This window comes from Cyclopterus lumpus, chromosome 1 (genome assembly GCF_009769545.1).
Source record: "Cyclopterus lumpus isolate fCycLum1 chromosome 1, fCycLum1.pri, whole genome shotgun sequence".
NCBI lineage: Eukaryota > Metazoa > Chordata > Actinopteri > Perciformes > Cyclopteridae > Cyclopterus > Cyclopterus lumpus.
This window is the reverse complement of record NC_046966.1, coordinates 19164961-19190873: the sequence shown is the minus strand read 5'-3', so window position 1 is coordinate 19190873 and position 25913 is coordinate 19164961. Positions and strand designations below refer to the sequence as shown.

At 42.6% G+C, this 25913-nt stretch overlaps 1 protein-coding gene across 2 annotated transcripts in view; it reads left to right on the top strand.

The window, feature by feature from the left end:
* Positions 1-25913, top strand: part of lrba (LPS responsive beige-like anchor protein) — a 173687-nt gene that overhangs the window by 119419 nt on the left and 28355 nt on the right. For both annotated transcript variants that reach the window (XM_034539608.1, XM_034539599.1), the window contains exons 40-46: positions 3800-3917; positions 4091-4193; positions 6081-6196; positions 6353-6465; positions 12180-12320; positions 14126-14245; positions 17152-17304. In XM_034539608.1, coding sequence (XP_034395499.1) covers positions 3800-3917; positions 4091-4193; positions 6081-6196; positions 6353-6465; positions 12180-12320; positions 14126-14245; positions 17152-17304 — 864 coding nt within the window. The remainder of the gene's footprint in view (positions 1-3799; positions 3918-4090; positions 4194-6080; positions 6197-6352; positions 6466-12179; positions 12321-14125; positions 14246-17151; positions 17305-25913) is intronic.

Here is a 25913-nt window from a genome sequence, read left to right as displayed (position 1 = left end):
CATGGCCGTGATATTACTATATGCAACCTCGGCCCATTGTTTGCGTGTACAAGTAATTTTCTGACGTGTGGAGCCGTGAGCGGTGAGGAGAGTGGACCTGGACAGCTTTTGGGGAATGAAAAGCAATAAGCAGCGTTGCATGCTGATAAGTCCACAGGTTTATTTCTTTTTTTTTGGTATGAATTCTATCAAGTTCTTCCAACACCGCGTGTCCCTCGTCTCCGTTTTGATGTTGATGGATCACCTCTCTTCCTCCCGCTCATTAATTTCATCACCTTATCTCCCACACCACTTCATTTGACCAAAAGGTAATAATAAATCCCTCATCCATTATCCTTTAACTGAGGCAGCCGTGCGGAAATACTTAATAACAGGCAACAAATTGAACTTCAATCACCTCATTTTCCTTCAAGGGTGCACAGCACATTAAACTGAACGAGCAAATATGCATCTACCAGTTATCAAACGCTAATAATGTTGAATGACAATTGGTGTTAAAATTAGACTTTTTCATATTTTACGACGTATAAGGATTTACTTTATTGGTAATTGGCAGTGGCTTCTGTCCGCTTCAACTCGAGTGTCTTATCAGCCCCGAAACACACGCACGCTCAGCCTGGCGACCGCGAAGCTGGTTGAGAGCCTCATCTATCTTGAACCATGCTGCTGATAGTTGGTCTGGTGCCCCTCCAACTCTCCCCTTACTGAGTGGAGTTTCAATTATATTTCATCTGTGGCGTCGCCATGTTCCTCCACTTGACTTTACCCGCGTGTTCTGAAGAGGCAGCGGTTGTTAAAGGAGACCGTGTTTGCAAAGGGAAGGGCGATGAAGAGGGTTCACTGGCGAGGTGTGTGTGTGTGTGTGTGTGTGTGTGTGTGTACACACCGCAGCCACAGTCACTCTGCCCCTCTTCATGTGTCCCTCTTCATTCCGCAGTCTTTTGGGCATCTGACAAAGACAAACGACGGTGCTTCAGAAATGAGCAGCAGGCTGCGCGCAAACAGGTTGAAAGAGGAGGAGGGAGAGGGACCGGGAGAAAGCGTTGCAATCAAGACTAGTTCCTTTGTTTTCCGTTTGGCTGTGTCCTGTCGCGTGACGCTTTGAAATTGATCTCGGGACACTCCAGACCTGAATCCATGGATAATGTTCCACTTGAAATGAAACATCAATAAAACTGTGTTTTATTCTCAACCAATCATGTTGACATATAAGCTCCTGATCCTTTTTTTATGTTCCCTTTTATGGAATCTTCTGTCCTCTTTTCAACCTATTATTCTATTAAACTGAACCGCTCTTTTTTTTGTTTGTTTAAACAGTAGAAATTAAATGTGATGCAAATCCCAGCACAGTCTTAAAAATAAATTAAAAAAACCCTCCTCTGCTTCTGTAGCATTCTCCTCTCTTTGAGCCTGACTGATCCACTTCCACCATTACTATTTATCACAGAGGGAGCTGGTTCAGCCATAATTCCAGCTCGGACAATAACCTCCACACCGCTGTAATTTGTCAAGACGTGGTCACAACGGCGAGAGCATTACAGCGTGGATAGTTTGTCACGCTCCTTGTCACCCACTCGGCTTTTTCATCTGCAAGGGAAAGAGCGCCGCCGATAGGGACAATGATTTTGGGAACATTGAGTGCTATTTACAGCGTTCCAGGAGATTCATTGGTCCAGGGACAAATATGATATCTGGCTGCCTCCGCTGCTGTCATATCTATCTGTGGAATCAGAGACTGCAACTTTATCACATCATCTTCTTGACATCCATCTTGAGGTCTACGAGTATACTCCTGGGGATGAAATGAGTCAACCACTCACTTTTTGGAGGTGAACGGTTACTTTCCAAGCATTCACTCGTCATACACCTGAAAACAGAAATTTCAGTTTTGATCAGATGGAAGCAGAAAAGCTGATTTTAAAAATACTAATCATTTTAAAAGCAGGAAATGTGCTGCAATTTCTTCTTTTCATAGCTATCGTGTCTTTCTGTAGAGAAAACAAATCTGTTGTCTTGTTCATTTCAATCGTCTCAACTTGCTAAAAGACTGAAAATGAGAAGCTGTGATTTAGTAATGTCCCTAAGTCTGTTCATAACTTAGTCTACCATACTGTTAAAAATGCAGTCCTCTAATATTTCAATCCTGTAATATGGAACATTACATTGCATCGCATAGATAGTCATCTATACTATGCATGTTGTCAAATACTAGAGGATGTTTAATTCACTTCCTAATCTCTCTGTAACTTCGGAATTAAAGCGACAACAATCTGTTATGTTGATTGACCTGCTGTGCAGCCCCATATTTATACGATATTTATGAAATGTGTCTGTTTTCTGTCTTCAACATACCTCCTCTACATTTAAATAATATGTATTACTTTCTTGAGCCTCAGCCTCCCTAGGACACTAATTAACAAGTTACAACATTTATTTTGTTTAATCCGTACAAAAATAGAGGTAAAAAACCCAATGGATGTTGTTACCGGCAGCCAGGCTACCTGTTTCCCTGTTTCCTGTCAAAGCCGAGCTAGTCAGCTGCTGGCTGTAACTTCATATTTGCTGTACAGACATGAGTCACTTGCAGTCTGCTGTTTACACTGAGATTAAGTGAAATGTAACTGGATAAAAAGAAAGGTATATCTTTTTTAAATACTTTTTAAATTGATCATGAAGGTAAAACTGTGCTGTTTAGTATTGTGAGCGCTGCAGGTGACTGGTATAGTCATCTTTAGCCCCCGTTAAGGAAGATGGGAGGCTGGTGGTTGCGACCCCGCCAGCTTCTCCAAGCCACTAATCCACATTTAATTGAACTCCAGAGACTTTGAAGTGAGTCTGTGATGCAGGCAGATCTTATTCCTCATAGAGACGGCGAGGGACAGGCTATTCTCAGCTGGCTGACAAAGGCCTCAGCTGGTCTCCTCTGCTGTCCCCTGCCTTTTAATGAGCTCCTTTAACCTAACACTAGTCCTAGCTTGCTAGCTCTCATTTGAATATTTTTGATTAATAACGCATCCTCTGAACCGTGCTGTGACGGCCTAAAGTGTCCCTTTTACCTTTCTACCGCATCCCTGTACGCCCGCTGTCAGCAGACGCCGTTGAAACTTAAAGCAGGGGTTGAAACAAAAGCCTAGTTGACAAAGCGGTGCTAAGCAGGTTGGTAGCGAATCTAAATGCTGGAGTAGCAGGAGGACCAATGGCAGGGGCAGGGCCAAGCATCTGGGTCTGTCGGGCTCTGTGGCAGCCATCAGAACAAGTCACTCTGACAGCGACCACGATCTCCATGGGGACCGATTAAGCTCAGCTCATCGAAGCATTTTTTAAATCTGGAGCTAGCGAACATAACAATGTTTGACCCCTGTGACCGTTACCTCCATGGAAATACAGAACATAGTCTAATCAGATGTTGAGCATTAAAATGGGCTCTTATCCTCATCCTTGTCGCATCAAACCATTCCTATATATACATTTCAGATGCTCCGAGTCACCCGCAGGCTGTATTATGGATTATCTTTTAGTGAACTGAACATTTCCTTCACTTCATTCAGCTGAATAGTGCCTATTCTCTTGCTGAAGGAATCTCTATTTCATTGAGGCTGATCAATAAAAGACATTAATCGTGCTGTTAAGGCCGTCGTGCCCTCGTGTGTGGAAAATGAACTAACCTCGCCTTGCATCTGCTCTTCTTCCCCTCGCCTTCTCTCATCTCTTGTGTCCTCCTCTGGACTCTTTCTTTTAAAATGTCCATTTTCCTTACCCCCTTTCCTTCTGGTCTCTCCGTTCCCGTCCTGTCGCTCAGATTTTAGCCTATACAGAAGGTCTTCATGGAAAATGGCTGTTCACAGAGATCCGTGCAGTCTTTTCCAGACGCTACCTTCTGCAGAATACTGCTCTGGAGATCTTCATGGCCAACAGAAGTAAGACAGCACCTGCTCAAACTTCACATTTTTATTGCTCCCCTGATGGATATTCATCCACATACAATAATGATATTGGAGTTGAGTGGCAGTGTTGTAATTGTATGCGATCCAAGGAAGATGAACATAATTCTTGATATGATAAATAGATCTTTCTCTGTGCTCGTCTACAGCGGCAGTCATATTCAACTTCCCAGATGCAGCCACAGTAAAGAAGGTGGTCCACACTCTTCCTCGTGTTGGAGTGGGGACGAACTTTGGCCTTCCACAGACCAGGTGAGGCGCACCGCGAAACACAGAAATACGCTAACTAATCTTATCTCTCTGTAGATGTGTATGCAACACATACAGCACCACATGTAAATGTATCATAACACAAAAGTCACTGACAGACGGCGGTGGTTAAAGGGAATTCAATGAGATTAGAAAATATTCACATTGCTGATACTTCTACGCCGTAGACCCCCAAACTGAATTTTCTACCTCCCCTTTCTTGCTGTCACATGCACACGTGGGTTCGGTCACTGACTTCCTCCCACTCTCTCCGCACCCCCACAAACATAATTGGCTTCACACAAACACAGTTCATTTATTTATTTCCATCAGTGTGGAGCAAATAGTTGCTTGTAAGCCTGCAGGGCGCACCTCCTCCCTCGCATCATGTCTGCTCTGTGTCCGGGAAGTGCTGAAGCCGAGCCCAACCCAGCTGTGCGTGTGCGTGCGTGTGTGTGTGTGTGTGTGTGCTAGTTTAAGGTCCTGTGGAAATCAAGAGAAATTAAGTAGTGCCCAGGAAGTCTTACTGCATAATGCCCTTTATGGAACATTCTAATTACCTGACGCAACCAGCTAATGTTCTACGTTTAATACATTAAATGGTTGTCAAATATTAATAAATAATGCATATGAAACCCTCTATCCTTAAAATATTAAACCTCCATAAAGAGTAAATATGTTCCCAGTGTTTTGGGTAAGAAGTACACATAATAACTGCAGTTTTCTGTAGTTTCTTACGTTTGAAGACCTTTTTGTGAGAGTACAAATACAGTTTAAGCAAACAATGGGCATCATGGAAACATTTGAACCAAATTCAAATATATGGTCCAATCTAAATCTTCTCCACATTGGGATTTGTTTGGCTCATAGTTTGTTTTGTGAGATGTCTGTTGTTATTAATCTGAACCGTGGCAGTTGTCTTGTGGGATACGTGAATATATTTGGGGAGGTGTCATGAGAGACTGGAAGATTTAAGATCTTTGGGAAATGTTTTCTACATATTGGGGAAACAAAAAAAGCAATTGGAATCGTGAACACTGAAGGCTAGACACACACACGGGGTGAGCGCATGTGTGTGTGTGTGTGTGTGTGTGTGTGTGTGTGTGTTTGGCTCATTTATCAAGCTAGTCTTCAGGCCAGGTTACGCCTTGCCTCTTTCACCGGAGAATAGCTGTACAGGGCCGCTCAGTGCACACACCAGCTCTATTTAATGCCAGAGTTCCACAATAATAATTACACAACCCCACTTCATTATCCATGTAATGTCGTTGCTCGTAATTAGATATTACCCTACTGCTTTTAAAATAATTTTGCCATAATCGGGCACCTTCTGTCTTTTCCCCTCTGTGTTTTCATTTGATTATGGTGTGATCCACTGGAGATGAAAAGAAAATGTAGAAACCTACATATAGAAAGTATGTTAATGCACATTATTGCTTGGTGACCATTCAGAATATAATGAATAATGTGTCTTGTAGTACACTTGTATTTTCACCTTTTGAGAGGCCTAATGACTATAATCTCACACCCTGACAGTGATTAATTCCATCATTTTCTTTTGTTTTAATTGGATTGGAGGTCATTTGTTTTTGTCCTACTGCACACATCATGCCCTCGGCACTGTGTGCACACATGCACGAATATATGTGTATTCAAACCAATTTATCGCAAATTTGTCATCATTGTATGAAAAAGATTTTTCATACAATGGCATATGTATTGCAAAACTCTAATAAGCTCAAGGCTTTGTTTTTCCAGTCTGCTAATTGCCGTTCTTGTGATGTGGTGACTGACTTTGTCTCTGTGCTTCTTCACACTGCGTTGCCCGTGCAAGAAACACTTCAACGGCTACAAGTGTTTAAATATCAGTTTTTGCCTCCTCCTTTGCAGACGCATATCCCTGGCTACACCAAAGCAGCTATTCAAGGCGTCCAACATGACCCAGCGCTGGCAGCGCCGCGAGATATCCAACTTCGATTACCTCATCTTTCTCAACACCATCTCTGGTGAGGACACCACCCAACACCTGCAGATTGTGGCTTAAACCAGCCAGTAGAAACCCTGCCAGAAATTATTTTGAGCTTTTGTTGTTGGTCCTTGTTCCCATGATGTGTATAATCATTGTTGCCGTCTCTTTTCTCATTTTGTTTTTTTCCCACCAGGTCGGACCTATAATGACCTGAACCAGTACCCGGTCTTCCCCTGGGTTATCACCAACTACGACTCGGCGGAACTCGACCTCACCCTGCCCAGCAACTTCAGAGATCTGTCCAAGGTAAGACACTCGAGGTGGATCCTCTCCTCCCTCTTCTTGTTTCATTTTTAATCTTATCCACAGGTGTCGCTCCGTCCTCATTTAATTACACTTATTTGGTTGGTTTGGTGTAGGAAGAACAAAAGTTTCTGCAAAGTTTAAAAGCACCCACACAAGCATTAGTTAAATGTTTTGCACATCTTTTGTGTATCTTTGGCAAATCTAAATCCATTAATATTTCCGTGTATACATATATGAAATTGGGGATAATACTATGACAGACATTCCACAATGGAAGGTGATATACAAACCAGATAATCTGTATGATTAGTTGTTGACTTGTGTTAGATGAGCCATCCCTTGCTGTAGTCAAAGTAGGTTTTAACTGCACTTGTTCTCTCTCTGTGACTCCCATTTGCTGGTTTAGCAATCGTTTGCTGTCCATAATTCAAACTTCATAATTGAATTCTTTCAAGTTTGACCTTCTGCAACACCCCAGGAAGTGAAGTAATACTCCCTGGTAGCTCCAGGTATCAAGTGATTGGGTTTAAAACAATGGGGCCTGCCCTAAGATGCTCCCTGGCACATAAATACACTCGCTCGCACCACTGAAGCTACTTTAAAGATTCTCCCCCATGTTGTAAGTAGACATGTCATTATTTACTTGCATGAACTCCCTGTCTTTTCCACACATACACACGCAGAAAAAAAGAAGGGAGAAAAAACATCCTGCACCTACTATTTGCCAGCGCCCCTCGTCATTTTAACATCAGTCGTGGGTAATGTTGTCCAGCGATGGGAGGACAGAGGATTAGTTTTTAGAGTGAGATGATTGAGAGACTGTCTAGCTGCTGGAACCAGAATCACTGAATAAATCAGCCAGGGAGTCCAAAAGGCATGTGTTAATGGACAGAAAAGACGTTGGAGGAAATGCATTTCAGAGTTGCACTTGAGGGCATTTGTTTGGGTCCTGAGAGCATCTCATGTGTTCATGCAGGGTGAGAGAAAGGTGGAGGTACTCATCGAGTGAGAGAGAGGATAGTTACAGTAAGGCATGTTGAAACCCCACAAATGTTTTACATTGCTTTTATCAGTCTGAACATGGACATGGCCCCTTGTCTAATATGGCTAATATGAAAGCTTCCTCCATTTTGGTCTCACTGGTTACATTACATTACATTTAGCTGACGCTTTTATCCAAAGCTTCTTACAATAAGTGCATTAAACCATGAGTACAAATTTAGAACAACAAGAATCAAGCAAGTACAATTTCTTCAATAAAGTTAAACTACAAAATGCTATCGGTAAGGGACATTTAAGTGCTACTAAAGTGCTACTACGGCGCTACCTTCCCTATTCAAGGTATAGTCGAAAAAGATGTGTTTTTAGTTTGCGACGGAAGATGTAGAGACTTTCTGCTGTCCTGATGTCAATGGGGAGCTCGTTCCACCAATGAGGAGCCAGCACAGCAAACAGTCTTGATTTTGTGTTTAGCTCGTAGTGACGGAGCTAAATAATAATAATAATAATAATAATAATAATAATAAATTCTATTTGTATTGCACTTTATATTTAGCAATCTCAAAGTGCTACAGAGCAGAAAGTTAAAACAAGAACATTTTAAGATAAATTTAAAATGAATTTAAAAGCAGAGCTACAAGCCGATTGGCAGAAGCCGAGCGAAGTGAACGAGCTGGGGTGTACGGTTTGACCATGTCCTGGATGTTCTGTCCGGTACACTTGGAGTTAGAGATTACAGGAGTTTGCGATTGGTCAATGGTGAGAATTTGGGTCTCGCTTCAACTTGAATTCTTCATCGAAGTGCAATAAAAAATGTACTGAAGCAAATTAAATGATTTTATTTAATTAGTTATTAGAATTTTGATCAATTCTGGTGCTACTGAGCTAAGCATCCATTAAAATGCATTAAATCTGCACGCTATCGTCCAATGCAATACAGTAGCCCTGCACATTTACCTCAAGCACATGGACCATCCCCTCACACTTCCATTCTTTCACACCGCCCTGTCATACAGATTCAAACGCCCCAGCAGTCAACACCTTGTCCCTTAGCTTCTCTCTCGTCCCGCTTTCACTTCCCATCTGCTCCTCTGTGTGTCCATGCTCTGTTTTTATCCCTCCCAGTGTAGCTTTCCCCATGTATGAAGCTGCATAATTCCTCTGTTCATCTTTCTTCATGTTGCCCAGTAGGCTGAAATGTGACAGTTGTACTTGCCCCACAAACACACACACACACACACACACACACACACACACACACACACACACACACACACACACACACACACACACACACACACACACACACACACACACACACACAGACTCACACAAACATTCAGTTCCTCCTCTCATTCTGCCTCCTGCTCTTCTCCTTTGCACTGCCTTGGAGCCTGGACAGCTCAGCTGCACGGTCAATCCTCGCAGCCCCGGGGACTAAGTGACTGAAGGGGAGATTGGGTGAAAGGAGGAGAAACAAAGAGACAATCTGAGAGCAAAAGAGGAACGAGGGGAGTGTGAAAGGGATGAAGAACAATATCATTTGCCGCCCGTGCGTTTCTTCTCTCCTCAGAGAGTGGAATATCAGCAGAGAGAAAAGGAGGGGAGGGAGCGGGCCCAATCTTTATTACATCTGTTTTATTCATGTTGTCGACACACGTGTGATATCAGTGTATGACCACTGGACCGTGGCAGACTGCAGTGTCTGGAACAGGGCAAGCAGCAGTGCGCAGCCCCCAAAATCAACCCCCGCCACCCGATTCTGCATCCGCAATCCTCTGTGCTCTGTATTTCTTTTCTTTGCATCCTAATGTTTTCTGACCGTCAGTGCTGTGTATGTCTGTCTGTGTGTGTGTGTGTGTGCACCATTCACCACCTTGCTTTGTTTCCTCTTTATTGTTCTCGTTCTCTTCCTCCCTCTGTCTCTCTTTCTCCACATCCACATCTCTGTTATCCCCCCCCCCTTACTGTATGTCATTTTGGTTGGTTGTCTCATATAGAAACAGGTCATCTGAGAAGCCTCCAGTGACATTGAGAAGCCAAATTGCCATGAACGTGTGTGTGCGTGTGTGTGTGTCACACACTGTCATCATCCTCAGCACCACAGAGGCCACACAGAATTTATGTTCCCTGTTGCCAGAGCCATTCTGACCCCACGGACTTTCTTATCATAAACTCTAACCTCAACCTGACATCAAATGTCGAGCCCCGAGATAACATTGTAGTCACGATAAGCACACACTAGAACTGCCTGCAAGTGTTGTAACTCTCCCCTACCCATTCGTACACCCCATTTCTGACATATTTCCCCACAAGAATGCACTTGTCCTACATATAGATAGCTGTAGGATGTTTCTAATTGGTCAATGGGGTCATACCACTCCACTGAAGGCGAAAGCGGGGTCGTCGTTGTTGTTGTCTTTGTTCGGCTTTTGATGGTGCACAACAAACGATTTCAAAAGAATTGTTTACCTCCTCGCCGAAGATTAGGTAGTCTACATTTACATAGCAACAGAAATAGAGAGGATTTATTGAGCGTTGCCTGTACCTTTTGTGCTATAACCTACTACTCACAGCCACATCAGCTAATGGTGTATTGATTTCACCATACGCGCCCCATATGTTTATCCCCCAGGCCCTCCACACCATTTTCACTGTTTAAATAGGACATTATACATAAACACTCCTTTCAAAAGGCTCTTTTGATTTATGACTCAAAGCCCAAGTGATGCTCAAATCGCCGGTAGGCCATTATGCTTCATCACCGGTGACCCATTATTGTTTTAAAAGCAAAGTAGCACTGGATAATGTTCTTATAATAGTTCTCAGGAAGATCCTTGTTGTTTTCTCTCTGAGTAGACATGCATACGAGGATCATTTCAAAGCCTCCAAAGTTTACTGACTGAATTCATTCAACGTGGAGGACATTCCAGGTCATACAGGAAGCATTATGTGTAATCTCAATTATCAGTTTAATGTTTCCAAGACACACGGTCAGTTTCTTGATTTGGTAAAGTGACTTCTCTTCTTTCTACATGGAATAAGTGTCACCCTGTTTGAACAGTTTTAAACATTAATCAGATTGTAAATGGTGTACAACATGTCAATTTGTTTTGAGTTTCTGGCCTTTTTTTAGCGACTGTAATTATTTCCTTGAAATGGCTCTGCGCCACCATCACCATCTCCTCTGTTGACGAAGAAGCGATCGGGACTAATCCGAGATTAATTCTGTTTTCCCCTCCAAAAAGCCTCGGCACACCTTCGTTCTGTAGCTTTCTCTCCAGTCTAATTAAAACTCTGAGATTGGTTAATTTATCAGAGTCCTCATCAGAGCGCTATTCTTTGCCACGACATATTAGGCCAATCTGTGGCGGCGCGGCAGCAGGTCGTTCCATCAGCACGCTGCCGGGCGCTCGGCTCTGATGTACGGCCGTCACCGCCGCTCTGCTGTAGCTACTGTAAGCTGCAAGCGCTCGCCCCACAGTAATTTACAGCAGTAAACAATGTCGGGCTCGCGCACACCAAACAGCCCCCACACGCACTCTCACACACAATTCTCCCTCTCGCTCTGTCACTGTGGCACTTTCAGTCTTTTTTTTATATTTTATATGCCTCCTCTCCCTTTTCTTTTTTTAATGAGCTGACTGTTATTAGGGCTATAAATCAGACCAATGGGCCTGATGTATAATTCACTGTGTGTACTCACCCACCCCCCAGTGGCCCTGAGGAAGCCCACAGTGTATCACTGTCAACACGGAGCTGCACAGTGTGGTGACACGAGGCCTTTCACCGCGTAACTCTGCACACACTCTGCACAAAATGACTACAGATATGCACACACACCGAACTGAGAAACCCAACCGATGCTGCACACATCCTGTGCACATCACTCCCACTACACACAAATGCATGAACACAAGCATGCCTCATTACGCCAGCACACAACAGTAGCCATAGCACAGATCAATATCGATGCGTCTTGCTCCGACAGGCACCCTATGATATGAAAGAGATCCAATTGATCCACACCCTACTAGGCCCTCATCCTCAAAAGGCCATCATTCCATTACCATTGATCTGCTGTGTGTGTGTGTGTGTGTGAGGGAGAGAAATGAAGGGGGGCTTGAGGCGCAGAAGACTAATAAAAATTGAACCAGCCTGAAAGTGATTTCTATAAATGAGTATTTAAATAATAGCTGAGCAGCACAGCGTTATTGGTTTTGTAGAGCGATGGAAAATTAATGCAACGTAACCATTTTTCTAGACTACAAACGGGGCTGGTGACCAGTGTATTAGTTACAGATTAATAAATGTAGAAATTAAAGCAACCCGCAGCCCTGCTATTGATATTCCTAGTAGGCACTCTTTCATTGGAGCGCATTAGTTTTCTCTGACAGACTACAGCTGCAGGGGCTCTGTTTCACAGCATCTAAAAAGCACTCTGTGGGAAAGGATTGATCTCCGTCTGAAGGGAAACATCATCTAATATTCATTTGAAATTGCACAAAGGTTACCAGCTTCATTTGCCTTTGCGACTGTTATGCTTCAAAGAGTTGTCTGTGAATGTGTTCAGTCAAATTCAGCAATCCTTTTCCGCCATGTGTTTGTTCTCGTCTCTGCTTTTATCTCAAGCAGCAGTTTAAAGGAAGTTGTCGGACATTTTTCACGTTTTAACATGCCCAAAAATATGTTTTGTGTTTTCAATTTCTCCATAGCCCATTGGTGCTCTGAACCCCAAGAGGGCAGCATTCTTTTCAGACCGTTATGAGTCCTGGGAGGACGATCAGGTGCCGAAGTTCCACTATGGTACCCACTACTCCACCTCCAGCTTCACCATGATGTGGCTGCTGCGTATCGTAAGTGCAATGTATATAACAAAGATGCATAATATTAAAATTACTGTGGATTAAAAATATTTTTTGTAGTGGCAGTTTTTAAAGTGTTCATACAAATATTGATATGCAGCCCTTAGGAAAATCATATTTGCACGTTTAGCTGCTAATAATAAGACCACGATAGACTCATGGTTCTCCACTGAGCCTCCATTTATAAAATAATGCTTGAATCATTTTATGGATAATGTTCTGAGGGAAATATCCTTAGCCATAATTCATAAAGCACATGCATCCACTTTAGGTTTGACTTATCCTCATTGTTCCTGAATGTTGCTCAATCCACATTTTCTTGCACAGATATACTTTCACTTTGATGGCATGTAAGAAGACCTACACGCACATTATCTTGTGGTGTTTTTTTAGTAGTTGTTTTTGCAAGGCATTGTTTTATATATTGTTTGTATGCGCAAGAATCAACGTTGCATATTGTCCAATGATTTTTAAGTGACACACTAAATAAGAAATTGATCACAAAAATATGATAATGTGCATCCAAAAACACTATGTATGCATATCTGTAGTAGTCCAGGATATTCCTTCTTGAACATAGAGATAATGAAGCTCATACACTGGCTATAAAATGCCCCACTTCCACTGAGTTTCAAAAGTATAGTTATGCACAGCAGTATTCAACTTATGTATCAAACTATTTATTATGGATTCTCTGATTTTATATTTGTTTTCCCTTGGAGTTTAATATCAGCATTAATTCATTTTTAATTAGGCACCTATTTCATAGAAACAAATGTATTTCTATAAAGTTGAGATTATAGGTATGCTAAATATTGCAACACATGCATATTGTCCCTCATTGATTGTTGCATATTATTTATTGTACCGTATGTTGTTGCCATATAACAATAAAAACACAAAAACACTGCAATTAAATGTCTGCCATGAAAAAAAATGTTCCCCTCAAGCAAAAATATTTAGATATTTGAGAAATACAAGATATTATGTCATTAGATTTATTGTTGAGGCTATATATGCCGTGTACATACATTGTGCACCTGAGTGCTCTCTTTCTGTGCCTTTTGTTGAATGGATGCCATCCATCTTTCCATACTGCACTCGAGGGAGAGGGAGGTTACTAAGTTCCTCCAACGTGCAGTTTTCTCCTGTTATTGTCCCAGTAGCTCACTGTCTCCGTGACTCCCAGTAGAGTTACCACATTGATCCCTGCACATCATTAGCAGGCTTACTCTAAAGCCACTTTAGCAGAAACCCTCACTTAGAACTCTCATCAGAGTAACGGAAAACTACTTGGGCAATAATTGTGACATTTTTTTGGGGGGTGGATTATGTGTTTATTCTTGAGATTTTTGCCGTGCCCATAATCCTGTTCTGTGTTGTTTTAACTATGATACAATGTGGTTAACCTCTAACACTTTTGAAAACAAATGAGGTGTACGTCATTCCAGACTGAACTTAATTAGCTATCTTTAGTATTAGTTTGAAGCTGTGGCCCAGCATATTGTGTCCATGTCACTTGGGGGCTATTGTGCCAGAGAGACGGCTATTGATTCGGTCCTAACAAGATTATACATGATTAGAAATGCATCAGTAGCAAGAGTGTATTGGCTTTAGTAGCTCACTGGGATTATTTCACGTGTTCATTTTGAGATTCAAGCTTGTTAGAGACTTTTATTTTATTTTTTATTTTTTGCACAGGGGATTCTATTTGACCAATCACAATAGGTGTTGTTGCCATTCACAGCAGCAAAACCCGGAGTTCAGATTTCAATCATTTTTGTTCTAATCAACAGGAACCATTCACCACGTTTTTTCTGAACTTCCAAGGAGGGAAGTTTGACCACGCTGACCGCACCTTCTCCTCAGTAGCCCGCGCCTGGAGGAACTGCCAGAGGGACACATCTGATGTTAAGGTACTGCACACAGTGATGCATGAACACACATGATGGGAAAGTACTTTTGCTGGTGTACTTTATAATAAGGTTAGAAGTTAGAAGAGATACCGGGAATAAATCCCCATCAAGCATCTTTACAGACAAAGAAGAAATGGTTTCAAAAAGAGTAATGTCCAGTCACTACCAGTCATTGTCTCTATGCAATGAAAGCTTCCTGGTCTTCTGATCAAAGCGTAAGACTAATCCTCATCTGTCCCAGCCGTCTGTCTCGGATTCAGCCAGCTATAACCTGGACTTGAATCCCTACCCACCGGGCCCCAAACTCTGCTGAGCTGTTGGATCTGCCCCTGCAACAGCTCAGGTCATTCTCATACTGAAGGCCTTCATACCCCCAGTGCACACTTTAACTGCACTCCTAAAACATTTACGACTACAGTCAGACATTCTATGTCAAAGCTGGGTTTTGCTTGGTCTCCTGGCACTGGGTCACTGGATGGGGGAACAGCGGTGGTGTTGGGGGTTTTGACGCTTGATTGCGTTTACCCCCCCCCCCCCCCCCCCCCCTCCTTCCATCCCACTGATAAAACATATGGATTGTGTTACTACGTAGCTGGCCAACGCTTGATTGCGAAACACCCAACAAGAGCTCTCGTTTGCTCTCTCAGTCTAGACCTGTCAATGTGGATCAAACTGTGAGAGCTCAACCTCGGATCAAAATAAAGGGGAAATCTGGACCACATCACTTTGTTTCCATGTTCTGTTTAAAGTTTTAGCATATTTTGAATGAGGGTCCGTCGACTTCATCCACTCGGACGCACACATTCATGTTGAGCCAAAAGAGGAATTAGGGACGAGATGTATCAATTTAGTATGCTAAGTACACCATTTAGCTTTAGCATTTGAGCCATTGATAGCAACCCTGTGTCCCTGCCAGAGGGCAAAAAGCCTCAGTGTTTTCATACCCCGCTGGTAAAGGAGGAGTGATAATAGGTTACAACACCCAGATTCAATGTGTCTCTAGCCTGGGTGACGCTAGCATGACCTCCAGTCCCCAATCCCCTGACCCCTAGCTTCAGCCCGAAGGCATCAGAGGGGGAGAGAGAAGAGCAGAGGGGTTAGAGGTAGCAACAGTGGAAGTGTAGCAGAGCAGCCCAGAGGCCACAGCCCCTTCCAGTGACCCATGACAGGACAGGATTGGGGATCAGAGGGGCTGGCCTCTGACCAGGCCGGAGCAAAGGGGCCACTGCACATAATGGTCCATGCAAGGCAGGCTTGAGTGTTGGGGAGCGAAGCCCTCAAGGTTTTGTTAGTGTGTGCGTGTGTGTGTGTGTGTGTGTGTGTGTGTGTGTGTGTGTGTGTCCTGCCACCTCCAGCTCAAATTTACAGCAGGCTGCAGCCAGTGAACCTGGGTGAGCTGGAGGCCTCGTTAAGAGGGTGACCTTTAGTTTTAGGTCAGGTTTTGTGGAGTGAAGAGATTTCAGAAGTGAGGAAGTGCTGTGTTGTTTTAAACCTGTGTGTTTGCTTGCTCATTTGATTGGCTGTTTTCACCCCATTGATGAGAGGTGGATGTATTGTGCAGCTAATCTCAAAAGAAGGGGCATGTTGTTGTTTGAGTATATTTGTGGAGATAATGTTGCATGAGAGCAGGCTCTTAAAAATCCGTTTTTTTTTTTTTTTTAAATTGCATAAACCTGCTACTGAGGCTCAAGTTTGAGGCTCATGCTGTCATCATTGCTGCTCACATGGCAGACTGGAGCATGACAGCTTGAGGTTGGAGTTGTACTCTTCATCTCTGATGTCAGACTGTCAACATGTTTGCATCTTTCTCTCCTTTCTCAAGAGCACCAGTCACACACGTTGTGTTCACAGCAGGGCTACCATCCAATTCCCAAAACAAATGAGTCTAGATTTTTTTTAACTCCATCGATCGACTAATCATACCATGAACTACGAGATATGTGATTGATACTGAAAATTATTAGCATTCTGCTTTTGGAGTTTAAATGTTCCCCAATGAAGTGAAGAATGGCGTCATGATTTTGTTATAAAGTACATATTGAGACTGGAAAACACTGTATATTATTATATATATTATACAGCAAAATATAAATTTCTCACACTACTCATTTTTTTCTACTTACATGAAGCATCCATCCTTGTAGTTCATAATCAGTGAGACATACCCACAATGACAACTTTAGCGTTAAGGCCTGGAGGGCTGTATGGATTTAGCTACATGTTTTTAAGCTCAAACTCAATCTTAATGTTCACACAAGTTCTGCTTTGTTAAGAATGACGAACGCAACACGTGGCTAAACATCTCATGTCATAATTGCATTTCTCTTCAGTTTGAAAATACTTTGTGCTGTTTGGGACAGCAAAATAAAATCATCATAGTTCAGAAAGAATTTGGCTGACATTTCTCTTGTTGTGGGAAGGCTTTCTCTGCTGCTTAGATACAGACAAAGCAAACGCACACAGAGTAATGGAAAAACACAACCAAGTGCACGCTCAGACATTTTGACATCTTCTATAGTGGCCAAAGCACGAATGCAGGCAGCAGACAAGCAGTTGCAAACGTAATTCCCATGAATTGTACAATTGTAAGAGTCACACACAAAGCAATCCTTAAATCATTTCTGAATTTAATTCATACAGGGATTACACTGATGAATCTGTTTTACTATTACTTACACTCATCCTACGACTTACTACTTCAGCTGTCTTTAATACTCTTAGACATCCTACCTTTCTAAATCTGAGGGCTGGCGAGGTCATTTTCTGAGCCTTCTGTATTCAGCATTATCATTTTACCCATAACTAAGCCTGTGTCGTCTATTTAAGGGAGCTCTTAAAATGGCAACACAGAGTAAGAAAAAGCCAGTGTGTACGTTTAAATGTATCTCTGTGCTTTGTCCGTGCAGGAGCTGATCCCAGAGTTCTACTACCTCCCTGAGATGTTCGTCAACGCCAACAGTTACAACCTGGGAGTGACGGAGGACAGCACCACAGTCTCTAATGTGGAGCTGCCGCCGTGGGCCAAGAGCCCAGAGGAGTTCGTACGCATCAATCGCCTGGTAAGAAACGTGGACAGAAGCTCCACATTCATGCACTATCTATAGGCGTCAATAAGAAGTGTTCTCGTCGAGATGGTCATTATTTTTTGTTTCTAGTATCTATAAATGTCGCTATTCCACATTGTAAACACACACACACGTTTCTACCTCTGCCTCACATAACTCAGACCAACTGAAGCCTCGCCAGAGGTTTCTGCCTCTCCTGTTTTAGCTGCAAATGCTAATTCAAAGAGACAAGTGTTATTTCCTGATCTTCTCACAGTTCGTCCTGTTACCTGAGCCTCCTGACATGCCCCAGCTCTCAGATTGCCATGTTGGCAAAGTGATCCAACATCACCTCACCTCCTCTCCCTATCCACCTCGCCATCGCTCTCGCTGCGCTCGCTCTGTTCCACACACATCTGGTGCACGTTTATGTGTGTGTGTGTGTGTGTGTGTGTGTGTGTGTGTGTGTGTGTGTGTGATTGCAACTCTGTTTGTGTGCTGAGTTGCAATCACACACACACACATGAGGTATCCTGTTTCTGATCTCCCCTTCCCACCCCTCCAGCCCAAAGCAGAAACATTCAGTGGACATGCATCTCGGATGTTGTCAGACTTGCTGTCATATTTTCACTCTGGATGTTCTCTCGTCTTCCACACACCCACACACACACACACACACACACACACACACACACACACACACACACACACACACTAGGCTTTTAAAAGGTAACTATTTGGATCAGATTACCTTGCTCTGGTCTAGAAGGTAAAAATAGATGGATTTATTATTTCTGTTTGTTGCTGGAGTAGTTTATTATTGGTACTTTTAGTTTTTCATCTTTTCTTACTTAATATGAGTGTTACTGATACTCAAAGGCCCCGCTGTCTTTGTAAAATGTGTTTTCTGCCTAGACCGGAAAATAAGAATCTACAAAACCACATCATTGGCTCTAATGCAAATAACTATTTTTGCTGCTTTTAAAAAAAGTCCTCATTCTGTTGCATTTTTTTATTTGTTCACATGGTCCACATTCCCTGTAAGGATAATGTTTGGGGTGAAAACAGCTTCTGCTTGATGTGTGCCCACAGTAGTAATGGGTGCTGATGAGGCTGTGTGTGCTCTGTGACCTGTGTAGTCATGTGGTTGGGTCTGTTAACCAGCCCGTTGATATGACCAGGCCCCTATCATTAATCACACACTTCTCCCTCTTTGCCTGTCAGCATGGTCTAGGCCAAGGTGGATGTATCAGGGGAAGCTGGTGGTGGAGGTGGCATGTTGTTTTCCAGTCTTGTTTGAATTTAATTGGTACTAAAGAAGGAAAATACTTGAACATTGTTTTTGTCATCACAATTAGGTGGTCAATTAATTATTTTTTATTTTTTTATATGCCTTAGTATACACCTTTATAGTATATGAAAATATGCTGCATTGTAAGTGTAATACCTCTGTTTGGCATTGTTCACAATTTTCAGACATTTAATAGACTAAATGAATACAATAATTGGTAAAATGATTAACGGATGAATGAATCTATCATGTTTTTATTGTAGTATTGTTTCACAATTTTTGAAAATTTTTGACCACTTTGTAGTGAGTTTACATCTTAAATACTGCTCTCCTGAGCCAATATTGTTTAATATACAGAAGTAGAACATACTCGCCTTAGAATAATTAAATATTATTGAACACACTAAAAATCAGCCGGAACAGTAACACTGGAGAAACCGACTTGAAAGCCTGTGTGTGTGTGTGTGTGTTAATGTGCTTTGTGCTCCTGCAAGCACAAAGCGGCTTTTCATTGCCAGTTTAAGTGCTGCAGTCTCATCTACCTCTGCTCCCTCAATTTCCTCTGGTCCTTTCCTTTGTGCCCAATTTAGCACTGCAGAGGCAATTTCGACTTATCCAAATGGTCTACGCTCATGCACAGCTACCTGCTAGTTACTGCTCTCAGGCTGATACATTTTCAGTCTGCGGTTTTCTTTCTCTACTGTGTGCAAATAGAGATATTGATCCAGCGTGGAGCCGAGCCCAGGAGGCAGGTGTAGGTGCACAGCAATTTAACAAGCTCTGTAAAAAAAGAAAAAAAAGCGCTTTCAGGGGTTTCAAAAAGGCACTGTTAATATTGGCTTCATAACAACATGAGCACATACTGTTAGTTTGTAAAATTGCTGATCAATTATCCTTAGGGAGGACAGGAAAAAATATTCCGTCACATCACATTGATCCATTCCTGCAAGATGTTGGCTCCTCTTGCTAATGGTGGTTCGACAATAATATATTTTAATGTAATGTTAATTTGTCATGCAAATTGGGTCAATCAGTTAACTGTACGGTGCCAGTATAGGATTACATTTGTCTTTTAAAAGACCCACTCGTACAGTACTTAAAAACATTTGCAGACAGAATCTGAGAGACGGAGTACAAGAGGGTGGACAGGAAGAATAAAAGGATAAAATGGGCCGAGGACGAGGTAGAGGGAGGGATGTGTGGGTGGACAGGTCTCTGGTCATGACAGATAGCTGGCATTAGAGGGTGTCAGCTGGCAACTGTGGTACTGTTGGGAGAGAGATGAGCATGGCGGAGAAGAGAGAGGGAGACTGAAGGAGTTAATGGGCTGTTTGGCTCTCTTTAGCTTGTCTGCTGCTAATGGCCTCGCAACACACGGATACGCAGCACGAGAGAACACGCAAACACACGCAAATGCACACACGCTTACAGACACACACATGCCTGCTGTCTCCACTCTGGTTATGAGCCCTAGATGATTAACAGCTAATTAGGGCCCAATCTGGAGAGGCCATTAAAAGCCTCTCACAGTAAAGGATTGTGCTGCTGTGCAAAACGGCAGCTTGTTTTTGTTGTTGTGAGAGTTGCATGGTTGGTAATGGAAAAGAATACAGAATAAATCCAGCAGACGATATTAACATTACATCAAACTGTAGCTTGGTTTATATTGCTCTGGTGTTGGGAGTGTCATCGTTCATCACTAATGTTGAGTAAGAACTGCGTGTGCCTACACAGACTGTTGTCTGACCTCTGGCTTGCACGGCACTGGAGGCTCAAAGGCTCCTGCTTCAGTTGAAAACTGAGTTTGACGTGTTTAGGAATGGTTGGATTTTCGACAGACTTACTGGAGACAAAGCGCCTTAAGTCAAGCATGCACCTTCACTACACTGAAGTGCCTACAGTATACTTAAATGCTTGCTTGTAAAGGCACACTCCCTTTTTCTTGACCCATCACAAACCCACACACGCATACATGCAGAGACATCGGGTCTTGAGGCGGCATGCCACAAAGATCAGGGGCTGCTTGTTGTTTTTACCAGTAGGTCGAAGGAGAGGTTAAGAACTTGATCCCTCCTCCGCCAGATAACTACATGTCTCTGGGCACTGTCAGCCTCTCTGACATTCCACTATATATGACCACTTCTCAGGTCTGCTAACCATTAGAGCCATAGCAGGTGATCGTGTGTAAACGCTTGCGTGTGTATTTGTGTGCGCGTCAATGTTTACATGTGCTGTCATGTGTCTCTGCACTGTAGCTACTGACACAGCCACTGTCTGTTATAGTAGCGATGGATCATAATCATCATCGCGGATCAGATCTCAAAAGAAAAAAAGGGAGCATATATAATTTTTAGAGATCTCTGATCAAGTTTTTTTGACGCGGATACTAATTGCCGATCATTGATGATCCATATTGGCAGATGCAGATCCCTTTTGTTTAATTATAGCAGCTGGTCTACAAGGATCCAGCCTACTTTTTTTTTTGCCACCATCCTAAAATATCTTCTTCATAAAAACACACAATTCAGATGATGAGGAAATTAAATAATCTATTTTTATGGATTAAAACTAATCTTTTCATTGGTAGTTTTATTAATTTATTACAAGCTGCTTAGCGGTAGTGTAAACGGTTCATAATTCCGTTTCTAATATCTATTAATATTGTTGTGAAAACATCTCCTTCAACCAACTGAATTTATGAAGTTGCTCACCAACACTGAACAGATGATGGCTATTAGCGGTGCTGCCATGGTTACCAGCTCTCCTCCTGTCAATTTGAATACGAATTGGTTACATTATCAGAGATCGGCGCCGAGAAAAGCACAAATGCTGATGTCCTGATCATATTTTTATGACTATTGTCGTACAGCGATCACGAGAAAAACTGGTTAACGTTAAACTCTTAATTAATTAATCCGCGCTTCACATGCGTCTCATGGTGGACCGAGTTTAGAGGCTGAGATCTACACATTAAGGCAGCCAGAATCTCTAAAACGACTGTTTTAAAAGCATTATCTACAATTGAACATATCGAACTCGAAAATAAATGCCAAGAATTCAATATTTGTAATCGGAATATAGATCTTGATCCTTGGGTGACCAATGCGGGTGCAAAGTGTCGTGTTTTTTTTCCAAGGCAACAGAAATATGTTTCTTTTCTGTGGAAGGTGCGGTGCAATCCCTTATCTAACCCATTGGAACTCTACAGGGTCCGCTTGCAGCTCCATAGTTCACATGTTTGGTTTCCCTTCCGTCATCTGCGCTCTCGCAGTGCTGCTGATGGATCTGCAAACCACACACATGGGAGAGACGGGCGGCACATTACTTTTGGCCTCTCCCCCCCCCCCCCCCCCCCATATCTAAAGCAACTGCTCACTCAAAGCAGTGACAGACATCAGTGAAACTGCCCTCACTGAACGTGTGAGAGACTCTGCTGTTGTTGAGTGGGCAAAGTCGGTTGAGTGATGGGTCAGAAGTTGATACTGAGAGGGATAACCACAGGTTACCGCCACATGTTGTAAACCCCAACTGTAAGTAGCCAACACATCGCTGCTCTGTGGAGGTTAGACACCAAAATAACTTGTAAATACTTTTAACCGTTACAAGGCTGTAATTATTGCAGGATTGCATATTTCTAGTGTGCCTAAAGCAACCGTGATTGGAGTGTGTTGTGCGAATTACCATATGACTGGAAAAACAGTGAAGACAGGTGCCACATGTTACTTTCCTTGATTACCGATTTGAAATACGCAGGAAGTGGTATCTTCTAATAATTTAAATTGTGGCTGCATCTTTACCTTTCCTGCATTGCAAAAATTGAAAGGATACTCTAACATGAGGTACACATGTAACACCCTTTCACTGAACTTACAGTCTAGTAGTAATCTTTTTGACTAATTCATGACTACGAGAGATAGAAAACCATTTAAGGTGACCATGGTGATCATTTTATAAGATGGAGCCTCTCCCTTATATCGGAGTGGTCAACTTGGTTCACTCAGTCCACTTGTAATCAGTGGAGTACAACGGTTTGGACCCAGGCCTGATGGAGCCCTGGTCATGACTCAGGAACAGTTCTTATGTCATTGTTTGTCAGATGTAATTATGAAACCCAAATTTGTGCTTTACCACTCCCAGTGAGCGACAACACACAACTTGTTTTAGTCTAAGCAGCTCTCAGCCACTTTCTGCTCTATTGTTTTGCTCCACAAGTATATTTTTGAATCACAGTTGTGGTCAGACACGACCCCCAAAATGTAAAAACGTGGAATCGGGGGCAGCCATTTCAAGCAAACACAGTAACACAAAAAGGTTACTGGTTAAGGACGTTGATTATCTGACCTGGGTACATTTTACAGGAGGGATACATTGGAAGTAACCATTGGAAGTATCCGCTTCCGAGTGGTCAGAGTTGCATCATGCAGCTTTAAACTCAGGACAGAAGCTCTCTCCGAAGTCAGTTTGCTAATTTTGACGTTGAACAATGACGGCGATCTGTTTCATGGAGCCTCACTCTTGATCTTCCAGCTGTTAATGTGTCACCCCACAGTAATCCTGCCCGCTGAGGTAAACATCTCTCCTGCTCAGCGCGAACAGACAAATGTCACATTAATATGAGCCACATCACCTTTACCCCCCAACCCCCATATACTCACACTAGCAGCGGCTTTGAAAGTTCTCTTCTGAAGTTTGTCAAGTTTATATGCTGACAGCCGTTCACACTTACAAAAACTATGTCATCGTGGCAAACGAGTCCATTATGCGACCAGTTTATGATCCCGAAAGAAGATATTTTGCATTGGAGACTGAATGTCATTGTGCAGAATTGTCCAGTGGCTGTATAAACTCTGAGGGAGTCCCACTTTATTTTCCCACAATACAAAATGCTAGCTCCCTGGCTCAGACCACCAGCTACACAAAGTCAAAGATCATTGCTGTTTACAATTCACCTCTCATCCGCACCACACTCTCTGATCAGACAGCCGCTGGGACGCAACATTATGCCGTTCCCACCAGCCTCCACGTCTTATCCTCACAGGAACCCCGCGGGAATCCATGTGTGAGCTGAGGTAAACCACTGCGAGGACCGGTCACTAACCACGGAGATACACTTACGCACTTGTGAATGACTGAGTGAGTGAAAGTCTTAACGTCGTCTAGCCCGTGGCCCCATGGAACGGAACACAGTTTACCATGTTAGCCTCGCGCTAATCTATTCCCCTGGTGTCTCCTCCTAAAGCCTTGTTGTTGGATGGGAACTAGCACGTGGGGTAGAGGGGGGGTTATCTGGCTAATGTCAGACAGCGCTCACTGTAGGGGTATTGTCATGCATAAGGGCAGACATGTTTACTGTGTGCTCTGTGTTTTACGAGCTGTCCCCCCCCCCCCCTTCTTATCTGCCTCCCCCTCTTCCCTGTCCTTCTCCCCCCAACCTCCTCTTCTTCGTCCTCCTCTTCAATGTCGTAATGGAGGAGGCCGATGAGAGCCTGAGAAATGGGATGATCTAATGCTGCTGACATACTCACTCACTGATGTTGTCCTTCTCCTTTTTCCTGTACTCCACGTTATCGTTTCATTCCTCCCAACGTCTGCTGAGATGCTTTTTTAATTTGATACAGTAGTTTGTCTGTTTTTACAGGCACTGGACATATTGTGTCGTCATGCTCGCTTTATTGAAACAGTTGTCTTTGCTCTTTGCCGTGGCCCAAGCTAATGGGCCTGGTCCAGCATTTAAGTATTTGATATATATTTTTGCAATCAGACACAGAAACACACACAATAAATATCCCTCCATCATAAGATAAAGTGTAATTCTAATAAGATAAGAGCTTGGCAACATGGTAGGGAAATCATTAACATAGTATTTGTTAAGATGTTTGCTGATATCGATGTCAGAATATTAGATGTCTGAAAATCCCCAAAATGATCTGATGGGAAAGCAATTATTCAGGTTCCAGTGTGCATCCAACTCTTCAAACTGTATGCTTTAAATTAGACTGTCAGCTCATTTTGGTAACTTTTAGTTCCAGCTGGTTTAGACTAATAATTTAAATAGAAAGTTAATAAATTATATTGAGTTATTGCCTAGCACTACAAGACATTCCATTAATCTAATTAACTTAAGTCAATATTTATTTAAAATTGCGTACAACTATAATTTTTTATATTAGTGACATAAGGGCTGCAATTGAGGATTATATGTATGTATAAAAAGAGTTTACAAAAAATATATTATTTGATTAATAGTTTGTGGCATCAGTAAAAAAAAATGGCCTATCATAATATCCAAGAGTACAAGGTGATGCGATCAAATGTATTGCTTTTGATGATCAGTTCAAAACCCCAACTATTTAATTTATATTTAATGTCCGACCAAGAAAAGCAGTGAATTCTCACATTTGACCATCCCCATCAAATCTTTGGCATTTCTACTTGTTGTCGTTATGTTCTATTGCTTAATTATTTGGGATGCATTTACCTCTGAGGGCCAGGCGTACTTATAAACACACAAACTAACAAGCTGCAGCAACAGTCTAATAAGCTCTCCTTGAGGGGCCGATCAGTGGAGCCACTCGTCCTAATCATCTCTGTGTTGAGAGGCCTCCACACCTTCCGTCAGGCGGAGAGACCGTCCAGTCCTCCAGCGGACTCTTTAATCGTCTGAGACAACCATGCTCCTCTCAACAGCTATCCAAATATTCCCTCATTCAGCACGCTCCGAAGCCTCCTTCAGTGGCCCTGGGTTTAATCAGCTCTGACTGTTGACTTAGCGTCTGCTCACCGACTGTGGATGCGTCTTTTGGGGCACTGGCGATGCGTTTGCTAGCTTGTTAGCCTCTCTGTGTGGAGGCGGGCGGATGGTTGGACCCGCTGCAGGTGCTTGTTAGCTGCTGCTCAGATTTTAGGAGACAGTTGTGAAATAGCCGTCTTCTCTTTGTCGTTGTTTTTTCTCTTTCGTTTTTTGCCAGTAAAGATATTATCTTCCAAACATTAAAAAAATATATCTATTTAAGGCTTTATTTGAACAGATTATCATTATTTGCTGCGTCGCATCATATTGTTTGTTACGACCCATACGTTAACTAAAACAAAAAAACACGACGACAACCACACCGTTTCTAACTTTGAGTCGGCACCATTCCATCCATTTACTTCTCAATCAGTATTGTTTACTCCATTGTCGGTGCTGTAAATTGGACCACTTTCGCAGTCTGCACTACACCATTTGTCAGACTAAAACCAAATCCGCCATGACATGTTTGTTTTGGGGAGATACTTTCCCAATCACTGCTCATTCTGCTTCTTTTCACCCCATAACATGATATTCTTGCTT